We start from the raw sequence: 15,357 nt of genomic DNA on the forward strand, positions 1-15,357 counted from the left end.
GGGACATTTTTGGTACAAACATCAGATTTTGCAGGCCAAAACATACCCACGGCCAGTACAAAGGACAGAACTTCCCTTTTTTGCCTAAATAAAAAGTTATTCTTGTAGCATTTTAGTTGCTTATTCTGTTTCTTATAGCACTTGGGTGTTTCAGATACAGAATAACTGTTTTATGCAACTATTGCATAAAATATAGGAAATAATTTTGTCCTAAAATCTCAGGACAATTCCCATTTTTACACATTTTTAGCAGGACACAACTGCCCAAAGGGACTGTCCCTCGCAAAGTGGAACAGGTGGTAACCCTAGCTACCAAGCTTTATATTTCTGAAATCAAGCTATGCCAACCTTATTACGGATTGATTATTTTTCTATTAATGTATGTGTGAGTATGCCTTAAGCAATAATTAAGTCCATGTACTTAACATTATATTAACCTTGCTTAATTTTTGAGAGGGTGTTTTGGCAAGGAAAGAAAAAAGAAAGCATGAAATCTACCACACTTCGTAAGCGCCGGTTGTATAGTGCTAACAGTGACGTATATGCAAGCCCTACCTACGGACACGAACGCGACTAGTTGTGGCGTCATATCTTAGCGCCTGGCTTGACGAGGTCACAGTGTTTACACGTGTCTGTTCCTCTCACCTGATTTTCCTCAGGTGTGGGCGTGGTTTGATGGTGGAACCATGAACAGTGTTGGGGAGGAATGTACAGAGCTGAAACGGGACTATGACCAATGCTTTAACCGCTGGTTTGCAGAGAAGTTTTTGAAGGGAAATCGCAGCGCTGATCCGTGCGTGGAGCTTTTTAAAAGTTATCAACAATGTGTCAAGGTGAGTGAGACAGCTCTAGAGAGGGTCAGACTCATAGTAAGGATCCAGACCATCTAAGGTCGCCACCTTTTCAGATGTAGAAAGTGGGACATGTATTTTGGGGAATGTGATACTTTGCATAAGTAAAAGTACACCCTTGAGAATGTGAGCTGTTTATGTTGTTATATATCTTACTAAGCTGTTTTTAGACACAAAATAATATTTGTATGCGGCTCTGAATTTATCAGGGTAGGTGGAGGAGCTCTGATCAGTTCTAACCAGTTGCAGTCTGCCTGAGGTACAAATTCACCAGACATACAAAGCAGGCAAGAGTACAGTAACGGATGAAACAGACAAAAGTGACAGTAAAACAGTGTGATAGTAGCGCTATGCTTTGGGTACCTACTCAATCAAATGTATTAATATGCAGTGTGTATAAATGTTTTAAAACATTTGATAAAGTTAATAAAATAAATTATTGATGTGAAAAGGAGCAAAGAGTGGATGAGAAGGGAGAGAATAGTTAAGTTAGACTTGAGTAGGTAATAGTTACATTCAGCTTGATTAATTAGATTAAATTGTAGAGGAGAATGGAGCTTGGTATAAGAGCATGAGTCTTTAATTTCAGGTGGGTGTCTAGCTTGGAGAGTGGAATTTGTCTCTTAGGGTTTCAGCGATTCAAGTTTTTTTTAGGTTGTGTTTGGCGGGGGAGGGTTGCCTCAATAGTTTTGAGGTTAAAGGAATGAGATTATGTCTGTGCAAGACTTGGAACAGGTGTGAGTCTATTTTGCTATTTGCTTAAAAAATGCAAACTGGCCTCCACTTAGTGTTATAACAGTTGTGCTCCTTTCTGGGAGGAGTGTGCAATAAATCTACATATTTTGTTTTATAGTGGTAGAGGAGCTTCTTAGTAGAAGCTGCTGATGTTAGGAAGCTGAATTCAAGTTGAGGACGTGGAATTCTTTTCCTGATCTGGTGGAGTGTGAGAGGAAAAAGGTCTGTTGTACCCAGGAAAGTAGATAATTATTCTTCACCTGTATTTTCAAGATGTAGGTTGAAGTTGGGTGAAGGGTTTAACCAGCGACCAAGATACTTTAATAAGGCTGTACGGGATAGTTGTTGTCATCATGGATAAGGTTTTCTTGGATATGCTTTCTTTCTGTTTAGTACCAAAGAGAATAGATTTAGGTTTTGGATGTATTTAATAAGATATTTTTATTTTTGTAGTAATCCATTCAGTCAAGAGATTGAAGTCAGATTGTAGATCTTGCTGTAAGATAGTTAAGGAGTAGTTGGAGCTATAGAGGACCACTCATTTGTATAAGAAGAGAGGAAGGTAAGGACGATCCAGTGGCAGTTTATTGATGTATATAGAAAACAGAAGGGCAAGAATAAATCTTTGGGGTACATATTTGAATAGTGGAAAAGAGAGTGAAGTACAGGAGTTATAATTCACTGAAAAATGTCCGATAACTTTGGAAACAAGGGAGGGCATCAGGGCTAGCGTGTAGTTCTGAAATGTGGATTATAAGAGAGAAGTAAGTTTAAAAGACGAAGTCTATAAACCTGTACCAGATAACATGCCTTTGTCTACTGACATGAGAATTTCATCAGTGCAATACAAAATTGATGTGACTGTGCTACTCCCTGACCAGAAGCCATGCTATGTTTATGAGAGAAGGTAGTATTCAATACTATATTTTATGAATTGAAGGTAGACAGTTTTTTCTGAACGATTTTGCACAGGGTTAGGAGGATCAAAATGGGGGTGTGGGTTGTTTTTTGTCTGGGCAGTAGTTTGACTGGCAGTTTTCCTTATAATAGGGATGATGTTGGTAGTAAGACAAAGATGTGTTTTAGGGGTGTAGCAGTGAAATCACGATAGTGATAAATGAACCATGAATGTAGATTCTCTACTTGAGGTACCCTCCAGCTATACTTGTCCCAGTAAAGGGAGAATATCTTTTGAGGAGATCTGTCAGAAATAGAAAATAGTAAGATATTGTGGGTGAGATGAGGGAGCGTTTGTGAGGGTGTCTGCAGTAAATTTGGGAATGTCACTAAAATGCCTGGAAATCATCTGCAGAGGAGATGAAGGAAGTACTTGTAGTAGTGTGAGGCAGGTTATATCTCTGAGGTTATTGACTTGTTTCCAAAATTTATTGGGTTTGAATTTAAGGGAGTTTTCGAAGTGTATCATTGCACAACTTTTGCATTTTCTAATGGTTTCTTTAGCTACGTTCCTTACATTATTATATTACTCACTGTTTGAAGTGAGCTTAGAGATCAGGAGTGCCCAGATTCATCCCAGAGTTTGATGAAGAATTTTAACTCATGAGTTAGCCACTTACTTGGTTTGGAGTTATAAAGCTAGGGATTAAGGGAAGGTGACTGTCTTGCAGACTTGAGAGAGAAAGTGTGTGTGGAGTTAAGCTGCTTTGTTATGATCTGTGGCGTTTAGAATAGGAGTCCAGTTGAGGGAAGAGAGAGTTGTAGAAAGTTTTGCAATATTGCTATTAGCTTTCCATCTGAAAGAGATTGATTTTGCCTTTGTTTGGGGAGCTAGGCATAAAATTAAAAACTGATGGAGCAATGGTTCACTTTAATGAGGGCGAGTTTGTTTGGTTGCTGGAGATGATGGAATCACTGAGGGAGTGTTTTTTGGTTAAAAGGTTGGTTCTGGTAGGTTGTTATGCAACTACTGGAAGAAACATGGGAGATGCTCTTTATTTCCCCAAATCTTGGGACATTTGCCATTTCGTGTTTTTTGCAAAACACATTTGCATAGACAGACTGTCCTGAGTAAAGAGGGACAATGGCACAGGACAGATAGTTGTATTGATTGCTGCTACCCACTGGGAGGGGTTGTGCTTCTTTCCTCATTTAAACCAAAGCCTGTTTCACAAGGGTGTGTTGTCAATGCATGGCTGTCTTTTCCAGGGCTCTTTGCAGGTCAGTTGCAGAACATCTCTGCATGTGTTACTATCAGCAATGTGTGTTTATGATGACTGTATCTCTAAATGAGCAGAACCAGAGTGTTCAATTATGAAAAATGAGAAAGAAGTGTTACTCAAGGAGCAAATACGTCACACTGTGAATTTACAAGTGAGCATTTAATTCTATTGATGTAGAGCACTGATCGTAGCTTTTTAATCTTATTTATTTAATTTAGCATTTGTTTACTGAGCAAGTCCGACTGGGGTGCTAGCATTCCCCTTTTCAGTAGAGGCCCAGGGAGAAAAACCCCAGATACATTGAAAATATGTTAAAATAGACAACCGATTGCAGGTATTGCATTCAAAATAGTGGTAACCAAAAAAATAACAGTTCATCCAGCAGTGGAACACAAAGGGTAGTACGAACTAGTTCCAAACAAAAGAGATACTATGTACAAACTTTACACCACACTGAGGTGTACAGGTTACAAGCGGAAAAGTAGAACTGGAGGAAAAACAAGAAAACGGTGAGCAGCAGTTTTTCTTTCTCTTTCTTTTTTTTTTTTTAACAAGAAACCTCTTTATTGAATTATCACTTAAAACAGTCTTACATTAATGAAAACAAACCATAATGACATATTTTCAATTGCAAAATTTATACATGATATATAGTCTTTGTCATTCAAACATTATGTAACTCATTCAAGGCCCTATTTCTTTGGGGAGATCTATGGCTGGCATACAGGGCATTGTCAGACCCCACTCTGATGAACCTCCTGCATATCCACAAAACAAACAGCACCAGAATTACCCATCCTAAAGACTTAAATCTTGCCTGTGATACCTAGGTATGTTTCCCAGAGACTACCCCATCTATGGAACAGGCTCCCCATCCATGTGAAGCAGAGTTCCTAACCCAGTTCAAGTGCAACTTGGACAATTGGATGGGAAACGGGAAGTTTATTCCTGGTTTGGCACCTATGTCTCTAATGGACATAGGTAACCTGTAAATGGTTATTCTCCCAGGCCCAAGCTTACACTTATCAAGGGTATCCAAACTCGTCAGAGATTTGGGATGGATGGCTGGGCTTAAAAAGGCCCTTGTGATCGTTAGCCTAGTAAACACATATGAACCTATAATCTCTGCCTTCCTTTAAAGCTCCTTCCTCCTTCAAAACATTATTTTGCATGTATTGTTCTCACAGCTCCCATTTTATGTATGTAATTTGCATGTATTGTTCTCACAGCTCCCATTTTATGTATGTAATTTGCTGTTACTCTTTTGTAAAGATCCCACTTCCGGTTCTTTTATCTCTGCTACCATATTCACTTTTTCTAGTATGATTGATTTCCATTTTGTACTAATTGCTTTTTTGGCAGCCATCAGAATTAAACTCGGCAAGTCCTTACTATGTCTAAGCATTTCCAGTTCTGTATCACACCTAAAAATAAATAAATACATTTCCTTATTACACTAATTTGTTCACCCAGTATTTTTGACAGAGTAGTCTGCAGGGAATTCAAGTCTGCCAGCTCATTACACTCCCAAACATTATGTCCCCATCTACCGCTTTTTTCCTCATCATACCATCAACAGTTGCTGTCTACCTGAGGAAAAATTCTGCTTGGGGTATAAAAGTAACGAATGCAGACACTACCAAGAAGGAAAAATTCTAAATCTTCTGGACTTTTACATATTTGACAGCCATACATAATATGTTCCCATTGTTTCTTTGTGAATTGCTTATCCTGTCTCTTCCCAATCCTTTTTAACCTACTCTGATTGAATCCAATAGTTACCTTGCACTATTTTATATCCTGCCCTAATTACCCCTTTAACAGCAGCTTCTGTTCTAGGTTCGACTGAAACACTACCAGAACTGGTCTTTCACTTAGGATGCCCCTGTTTCTTTCTCTTTGCCTGCACTCTTATCAGCCCTTGATAGGGAAGGCGATCACTAGCCTGCATTCCAAATGTTGTAGTGAGCAGTAGGGTTAACTTTAGAAATTGTAGGGGGTGGAAGAGTCCAAGAAGACAGAGGTATTGGAAAAGGTAAAGTTGCAAGGTGGCAGTGAGTAAGGAGAAAGAGAAGCTGTGTAGATATTTGTGGGAATTATAAACGTAGCTGTAACCAACAGAATAGTGCTGTAAGAATGGGAACCACACCCTGGAGGGCCTGATGCTGACAGCTGAAAATCAATGTAGGGCAATGGCCTTTGGAAGACATGATCTTGAGATCTTCGTTGTAATGTCCTGAGGCCATGAGAGTTCCAAGGCATGACTTTTGTTTCAGTAGTGTCCTCGTTGATGAGATGTTTAAATTATAATCATTTTTCAATATTTTATTTTCCCCTTGGACCCTTCCCAGCCGACCATTACTCTGGTTGTGGTGACCCTCCTCCACAAGATTCTCAAAGCTAGCTACTGCCTTGGACTTAACATAGTGCTTCAGTTTAATTCTGCTAGACAAACTTAAGATAGTGCAGTTGCAGTTTTAGGGTTAGGTTTGTATTGTGGTGAGAAGTTTCATTAAGTAAGAAATTTTGTCAAGACTGTTTCCTACAAAGTGGTACAACCCATTTTTGTGGGGGGGTGCACCCTTTCTTAAATAGAAAAGGATTAGGCAAAGGAAATAACTTCATGAAGTTTGCCACAATATCGATGCCGTGTACAGTCAGTAGTCATGCTGCAGCCACCTTTACCTTCCTCTGTATACGTTGTACTGTTCTTGTTACTTTGACATCAAAAGATGTATTGCAAATATTGTCCTATTTTTAACAAGTTTGATATTCCTGAACATCTTTGTATTGGCAAGTGTAAAGTACTCAGCATTTACCATTACAGAATGTAAACACACTGTTGAATGAAGAGGTCACTGCCAAAGTTTGTGTTTTGAAAATCTACAGTTCTTTTTCTTTGTCTGAATTGTAAATATTTTGTCAGTTCAAAAAATTTGATGTAAATCTGCATTGTACTGTCTCCTTTTTTATCTGCATTGTAAATAGTTTGCTTTTCTAATTAGTGTGATGACTCTAAATATTTGATTTACTAAACTGTTGCCCTTATGGGCCTCACTTGTGTTTGAAAAGGGTCTGATGACGAGTACACTTACCCAGTTATCAGGTGTCGCTGAATAAATAAATATACTATACCCACTTGGCCTTTTTGTTTCTGTTTTTCCTTCCAGTTATTTGGTTATAGTGAGGGTGAGAGCTGCTCATAGCACTGCCATCCCGGTGGTTTGGGGAGGTTTTTGCAGTGGATGATTGATGCATCCTCACCCTAAAAGCATCATTTTGAGCTGTAGGCACATACCAGTTCCTAGCTGTTGTGCCCTATTATATTATTGCAGACTGATTAGACTGTTGGGTTGCCTTTTAGAGCTGATATTGTCCACTTAGTCACATCCCAGGCCCCAGCTAGCTTCCATGGCTCCCAAATTCACAGCTGAACTTGGATGGCAAGAGTGTAGTCAGGGATTCATTCCGTTGCTCTTTGGAATGAACATTTTGCTTCCTGAATAACAGTATCTGCTTGTTCATGTGGTACAGATGTGCCGAAAAAAATGTGAAGCCAGCAGTCTGGTGATGTACTCTTATCTAATCTTAGTAGTTAACTGCTTCATAGTAAGATAAGAATAAATGTGTACATTAGACAGTAGAGACGTATATTGGGAAAACTTTGCTGGGTCTTTCCAGGATGAGCATGGTTTGGGAACTGCGGATAAGAGAGTGCACCACAGGAGCCTGCATCTTTTAGGAATGTATTGTTTTTTTCTGTGAACTGGCAGATGTAGGTAGGGAGCTGTTGGGGGTTAAGGAGCACACCAGCAGCACCCCCCAACATTACTAATAAGATATAGTTAAAATGTTCTTGGGCAAGTTTTGAATTAAATGTATTCTTAAGAAACCATGGTGGTAAGGGGGTTTGCCACTCTTACCCACCAAGTGTGTGACTGCCAACCGTAGCCATACAACATGGTGCAATCAGTACTCTAAGCTACAATAAAAATATTATAAAATGTGTTTTAATCTCGCAGTGTAACCATACTGTAGACAGAACTGTGGTGCTGTCATACTGCAGTGGCCAGTTCTCGATAGCTGTCATACGTCTGCTGCTGTACTCACTGAAAAGGATAGCACTGCACACTGCAAGTACCTTAATCTTAGCAAATGTCCCCAGACATATACACCATTGTTTTTTTTTTTTTTTTTTTTTTTTTTTTTTTTATGGCATGTGTACCCTCTCAATTTTTGCAACAATTGCTTCACTACTTTATTTTTTTTTATAATCTTAGTTACTGAGATCATTTGCATTACTGAAAATATTCCTTAACTCTAATGAGGCTACAAAAATATATGATTTTCAGGCTGTAAATGATTGTTACTCCATTTATGAAATGATTGTGTCTGTTGGTGATTTGCATGTTTTTCAGCTAAAGAATCTAGTCCTGTTTTTAGTCAATACAAAATTAAAACAATTTAATGCAGTAAACACTTCCTCACACTGTAAATAGGCAGATCAGGTATTTTATTTATTTAAATACAAAAATAAAACTGAAATGAAGTTTGTTTTGGGTCTGTTATTATTTATTGCCTTAATCATTCAATCCAAAGCCAATTTCTAGCCAAAAAAGCTAACGTTTAGCAGACATTGAGGTTTATTATGATGTTTTTGTGTGAAGCAGTGTAATCTAAAGCTGTTTTGTGCATGTTGGGTCAATGAAACAGTATTTCTGGAATTTTCATTGTGTTTGAAGCTGAATTATTAGTTTCTGTTACTTTGTGTGAGAATAGGTTTGGTGACTCATTTGTGTAGGTCTGCATGTCTGACAGTATCAAAATTATCAGAATGATTGTAAGAATTGACAAGTCTGTAGTGTACTAGAATTAATTGGAAACAACTGAAATGAGAGTGGAATGAATATCTTTATCTGTTAATACCTAAACTTGTGCTGAACAGGTGCCAGTCTCTCCTTTATGGGGTAAGTCTTCGGAATGAATTCTGCACACTGGTGTAGATCGGTTAAGAACCCTTTATTAGATGTTAGAAATTCTGGAATGTTGGCTAACAGTAACAGTGCTGATAAATCTATCCAAAGTTTTTGTACGTATGTGCTGATTAATGCTGGATATTGACCTGACTTCTGTCCTCAGGCCCAAGTGTTTGTACTTCAAAGACCTTTTGCATATCAGTTCAAAAACTACCTTAACTGACTCCACTGACCATGTCTGAAATACTTTCTAATAATACTAAAACCCTGTAATGTTCTACCCTCGTTAGTTTTCAAGCCTTGTCTTGCATCTGCCTCACAGTCCCTAATTGTCTGTTCTTTATGTAACATTCCATTGCAAGTACACGTCTTTCCCGTGAGAAAGGAACATTCTGTAGCGTTCCCTGAGAACTATTTTGTCTGCACATCTCATGCTTAGCCAGCAAGTTTATATTTTCCTTTCTACCGAACTGTCTTTTTCCCTGAAACTGAATGCAGACATGGAAACGCAAGTCTGACTCTATTTTCAGGCTTATTATTCTACGTTAATATATTATAAAGTGAAAACCCTCAGTCTAACACTGATGAAGGTGGGATTTGTCCTTGTACCTCAATGGTGGCCTGGAGTTATAGTAGCAGGGTCCCTACATGGGAAGGGGTGGGACTTTTGTTTCAAAACAGGTTGGCCAAATGTAGGTTTTATCACCTGTTTTTGGGTCAGTTGTCCGAGAGCAGAGCAAATTCATATGCCTCCATTGTGTAACACATGCAGTAAAGTTTAATATTCTTGTTAAGAAAGTGCTTTGATGTACATTTTTGCAATTTGTGTTGCCTGTCTTGTAATTCTTTTCTTTGTGTTACAGAAAGCCATTAAAGAGAAAGAGATTCCTGTTGAAGGTTTGGAGTTTATGGGCCATAACAAAGAAAAATCAGAAACTTCACCTTGATTTGTGTCTATGAACATTACGTGGACATATGATACTTGTGTCTATGAACATTATATGGACAGATGATACTTGTACAGGATCAAGTAGGAATATCTCGTCTAATGGACACTGCGTGTGATGTTTTTATTTATTTATTTTTTTGGACTGTGTTAACTTGTGTGTATTTTTTGCAGTGTGAAAATGGGAACGGCAGATGAATCTGATGAGTGTGGTCTGTCTCTGTCTTATCATTAGAGACTCAGATGCTGGCATAACTTGAACTGAGATGTAAACTAGTCATAACCAGTTCTGATTTGTACGGGCACTGAGCAGACTCAGGATGTAGATGTTAGAACTCTGCTCTTGGGTCACTGGTAGACCCAATGAAAGGTTTATAAATTTCCTGAGGCTATATGTCTACTTTTTGGAATGACCGTTTTTCTTTTTAAACACAGTTTTAAGTGTAAAAAAGGACTGTTATTCAGCACACATTTTAATATTCTAAGGCAGAGATGAGTGATCACTGTTAAATTGTTAAAGTACAAACATTCCCTTACATTTTGTGCTCAACCAGCTACATTGGGGGTAGTGGTTGGCAAACTTAGTGTTGCCTTATCCTTTTTTGGTATGTGGATTTGAAGGTGGTATATGTTATTTGCCAAAGAACTTCTGCATCTTTTTTATTTCCTGCAAACACTTTGCAGTCTGTACCTTTTTAAGTAGAAACGGTTATAAGTTCATAGCTTTTGCACTTTAATTACATAATACACTGGTCAGAATATGAAAATATTGTTTTGATGAATAGTGGTTAGAGTGATAAATTAGGAGGGCCCTTGTACACTGCTCAGAGTAAACTTATGACCTGTGTATGTGTCCTGTTCATGGAAACAGTAATATACATTTGATAGTATTAGATGGCTTTCAGCCTGTTAGTGTGCTGTACAAATGCTCTGCTTAAAGAGGAACAATTATGAGAAATACAAATTCAGGTTCTTCATTTATTACCAAAGAACAAGCAGGGCTTTGATGTTCATGTCACCAGCAGGTATAACTCTCTCGGCTACCCAGCACATTTGAAGAGCATTTAAACATTTTATTTGATGCATTTGTAGATTTTTGTAGGGTACAGAATGTGGATCCATGAAACTACATGGCTTTTTTTTTTCTTCAAGCCAATAGAAGACAGTTTTGACTGTGTAAGGGCTTCACTGTTTTGATATTCCCAGATATAGGACTTTAATAACATGGCTTGTTGCTACGGATCATGTATGAAAACATTAGTGAAAGAAACTTGTCAAATGTTCTGATTGGAAAGTTGGGGATTTGTTACAGAGCATGGTGTTTAGCAACAAAACACCCCGGGTTCATTTCTAGGTATTGGTTGGATTGATACTTGCATGTGGTGTTTGAGAATAACTTCGTCATGTAAGACTGGTGCTGTAAAACAAAGGATACTGGAATAATGATTGTCAAAAAAAAACTGTATGACTGTAAAATTTTTTTTTTTGCAAAAAAAAAAAACAATGCATTCTGCGGATTCTGATTTCTGTATGGGGGAACCTTGGTTCTCTTTAAGTTACTGGGTTTGACTCCCATAGTCTGTTTTTGTAATGCTGTGCTCTGAGAAAGCTGCTGACTATCCCTCCTTGGTTGCATAAGGTGAGCTACATCTCCTTGGTGATGTTTTGTAATCATTGTAATGAAAGTATGTAAAACCTAAACTGGTTTTGCAGACTTGTCAGTTTTTAAAGGGGTAAAATAAATTAAGGCTCGTCATTTTTTCCAGACATTTGTGAGATGCTGAAATCATTTTTCCCCATTGATTAGTGTGGTGAGGGAATTGAGTTGTATTGGAAGGGGATGTGTGGGAAATGTGATTTCTCTATTAAGTATTATAAAACATTTGGACCAAAACAAAAACATTGATAAAGAGTTGCAAGCAAGTGGCTATTCATCATGCCCAGGTAGCCTTAAGCTTGGTATTCTATGTGGGCCTTACCCTGAACAGCCCTCAGCAGTCCCCAGGTGTTGTATGCTGGTTAACTGGTATAGCCTTCCTGCCACCCCTGTTCTGCAATTTTGAGGCCCCTGCAATTATTTTAATAAATTGTTCTTTGTGCTTTTCAAGGAAATGTCTCCCTGGTGTTGGTCTGATGATACAATAGTAGTGGTATCTGCATCTTGGTGACCTAACTTCCTCAGTGAGCCTGTGCATCAGAGGGGATGCAGCTGAATGTCGGGGGGGGGGCAATTATATCACTTAAGCAGTCACCCCAAGGAATATGTGTTCCTGTCCAGAAAGCTTAGTGGCCCACAGCTTTTTTTTTGGGGGGGGGGGGGGGCTGTTGTTGGGTGCATTTGTATAAGTAACCACCATCTGCAGGTTACAGCATGGAAACAATGTCTCTACTGCCTTATTTGGGCCCTCAACATTTGTTGTCCTCATTTTTTTTTATCATTCCTTTACAAAAGACATGGGGGGGTAAGAAATCCTGACTGTGTAGCTGGGGTGGATTCCAGCTTGGGCCTCAACTGCTTTGTATGTCGGTGGTGATGAGATTGTTTGACTCTTGACTAATTTTCATACTGTTTTTAAAGTACTTGACCATATTTTTTAATAAAACCATATATACTTTGCCATAATGAAGTGCATGTGTTTCACAAACCTTGTAGACAATCTACAGTGCATGTTGGGAAGTACGCACATTCTACCTTTCCAGCTAGAGTTGCGACATTGTGTTACACCTTTGTAGTCCTTTGTAGTGCCAGAGAAGTAAAATGCACACGCAAGAAAATAGGTGTTATTTACATGTTGCTTGGCAATCCCGAAATTACCAGCTGTTGTGTTTTTGTTTAGCTGTAGTTTGACAGTTATTTTGACAACTGTCAAAACAATAGCACACAATTTAGTTTGATATCTGTCTGACTGGGGCTGTGACATTCCTCTGCATTTTATTAGACAAGACGGTGACGGCACTTTTACCCCTGCTGTACTACTACACTCAGCACTTTTACCCCTGCTGTACTACTACACTCAGCACTTTTACCCCTGCTGTACTACTACACTCAGCACTTTTACCCCTGCTGTACTACTACACTGCAGCAATGAGTGGTGGGAGGGGTAGACTAGAGCTGTAACAGCACTTTTACCCCTGCTGTACTACTACACTGCAGCAATGAGTGGTGGGAGGGGTAGACTAGAGCTGTAACATCACTTTTACCCCTGCTGTACTACTACACTGCAGCAATGAGTGGTGGGAGGGGTAGACTAGAGCTGTAACATCACTTTTACCCCTGCTGTACTACTACACTGCAGCAATGAGTGGTGGGAGGGGTAGACTAGAGCTGTAACATCACTTTTACCCCTGCTGTACTACTACACTGCAGCAATGAGTGGTGGGAGGGGTAGACTAGAGCTGTAACATCACTTTTACCCCTGCTGTACTACTACACTGCAGCAATGAGTGGTGGGAGGGGTAGACTAGAGCTGTAACATCACTTTTACCCCTGCTGTACTACTACACTGCAGCAATGAGTGGTGGGAGGGGTAGACTAGAGCTGTAACATCACTTTTACCCCTGCTGTACTACTACACTGCAGCAATGAGTGGTGGGAGGGGTAGACTAGAGCTGTAACAGCACTTTTACCCCTGCTGTACTACTACACTGCAGCAATGAGTGGTGGGAGGGGTAGACTAGAGCTGTAACAGCACTTTTACCCCTGCTGTACTACTACACTGCAGCAATGAGTGGTGGGAGGGGTAGACTAGAGCTGTAACATTTTGTGTTCCAGTTTAGAGGAAAATTTGAAGTAGCACACACACCAACTGATGTATGCGTTAACAAACAGACGTCTACCTGCACATTTGTCATATCAATAACACTATAAAAGCAGTAAATAAAAAGATATGTTCACTGTACAGAATAAAACCCTTCCTTACTCCAGAAGCACGGACCACCTTAGCTCAATCACATCTTATCTCCACCCTACTGTATGCTTCCTCTATTTACACCAATCTCTCTAAAGGTAACCTGAAAAAACTAACTACATCCTATCATAATATAGCCCGTTTTGCCACAGCATCCCAGTACAGAACTCACCACTGTAATAACTTAAAACAATTACAATGGTTAGAACTACCTAACAAGCTTATCTATCAACAACTCTTAATTACACATAACATTCTTTATCAACCAACAAAAACACCAGCTCTCAGTAACCTCCTTACTCCCTACAAAAACTTGAAACAGTTGCGATCTGCCGAAAAGATACAAGTCACCACAACTAGAATTACAAATTCAGCAGGTAACTGTCTATTTTCAAACTCCATAGGGAAATATGGAATAACCTCCCCCCCCACACATTACCTCACTAGACTCCTTTCAACTTTTCAAAAAACAACTTCTATTACATCTTAACAACTTCTGGCTCTGCTCCTGTACCAATCCAGACTAAATGACTTCTTCGCTCTTCAGCCATACCTCCCTATGTAAAAATCACTATCTTTCCCTGCTATTTCAAATGACTAAATTACTGTACTGTTCAAAAAAAAAAAAAAAATATGAATATATAGCTTAGGCTATTTGTTTTTTACCTGATTTTTTTCGCTGTATTTTCTACTACACTAAAATGTATGCATTGTTGCTTAAATGTTTAACCTTGTTTTAATTGTGGAGCTTTTCTCCCCGGGCCTCCACTGAAAATGGAAATTATCCAGCTGGACTAGCCCGGTCAACAAATGTAAAATAAATAAATAAAAAAATAAAAAAATATGAGTGCTTACCTGGGCCAGGCCCAAGACACAGAGGGATGTAGCCCAGAGGGCCATGTTTGACTAGTGGTACTGGTATCTTGAGGGACCAGGTGGGATGGTGGGGGGTGAGCTTGGCAACTGATGCCAGTTTGCTTATCCTTTGGGGAAGGGAGGCTGCTATACTTAATACATTAGTGCCACTTAGACTATACACTCAGCCACCTCATTCAGTAGGGGCTTTCACTGGCTCACACTACTTCAAGCAGGAATTTCTTTGCACCCCCCCCCCCCCAGTCCCAGTCAGGCAACCACTGTGAGCTGGAAGGCAGCCTAGGGGATAGGCTACTCTGAAGAACTGGCTAACTTTCCTGTTCCGTACTACCTGACGTTTGCTGCTCTTTGGGGTAATGTAAGGCTTGACAGGGCTTCCTGGATGGAAATCAATGGGTCACATGGTTAGAGCAGTGCAGGAACACTCGTCTTTTACCACCCCACCCCACCAAAAATAGATGGGGGAGCAGGGTAAATATATTAAAAAAAAAATGCTGATTGACAGTCTGGGCAGGGCAAACTGAAGCAGCTTAACCGTACTCTGATTCTCCCATTAGAACAGTCCAACTCTGTTGACTGTCACATATATGTTTCACTTTCTGCATGGATCTTGAGTAGTAAAGACATTTCTGATCTATGCAAAGATATGTGCAGAGCTGTGAAAGAGACTAGCATAAAACATCTCTCACTGCTCCATAGAGCATCCTGGCGGGGGGGGGGGGGGGCTTTCTGGATCACAAGCCCCTGGGATGAACTCCATCTAATATTTTGTTTGAACAGTTTTCTGACTGGCCCACAAGGACTCCTTTTCAGTGTTGATTTGTGTACAGCAAAATAAAAAATGTAAGTGACCAACGTACACAAATCCATGGCATACATTAACGG

General features: G+C 39.4%; 1 protein-coding gene across 1 annotated transcript; it reads left to right on the forward strand.

The window, feature by feature from the left end:
* The first annotated feature begins 573 nt into the window (after window positions 1-573).
* On the forward strand, window positions 574-12,311 carry TRIAP1 (TP53 regulated inhibitor of apoptosis 1). The gene is made up of 2 exons (XM_044068884.1): window positions 574-833; window positions 9,606-12,311. Exons 1-2 carry the CDS (start codon window positions 687-689, stop codon window positions 9,687-9,689), a joined length of 231 nt encoding a protein of 76 aa, XP_043924819.1. The 5' UTR covers window positions 574-686; the 3' UTR covers window positions 9,690-12,311.
* Window positions 12,312-15,357: the final 3,046 nt, after the last annotated feature.

The sequence above is a fragment of the Protopterus annectens genome, chromosome 4.part0, assembly GCF_019279795.1.
Source record: "Protopterus annectens isolate FY-2018-M chromosome 4.part0, PAN1.0, whole genome shotgun sequence".
In the NCBI taxonomy this organism is placed as follows: Eukaryota; Metazoa; Chordata; order Ceratodontiformes; family Protopteridae; genus Protopterus; species Protopterus annectens.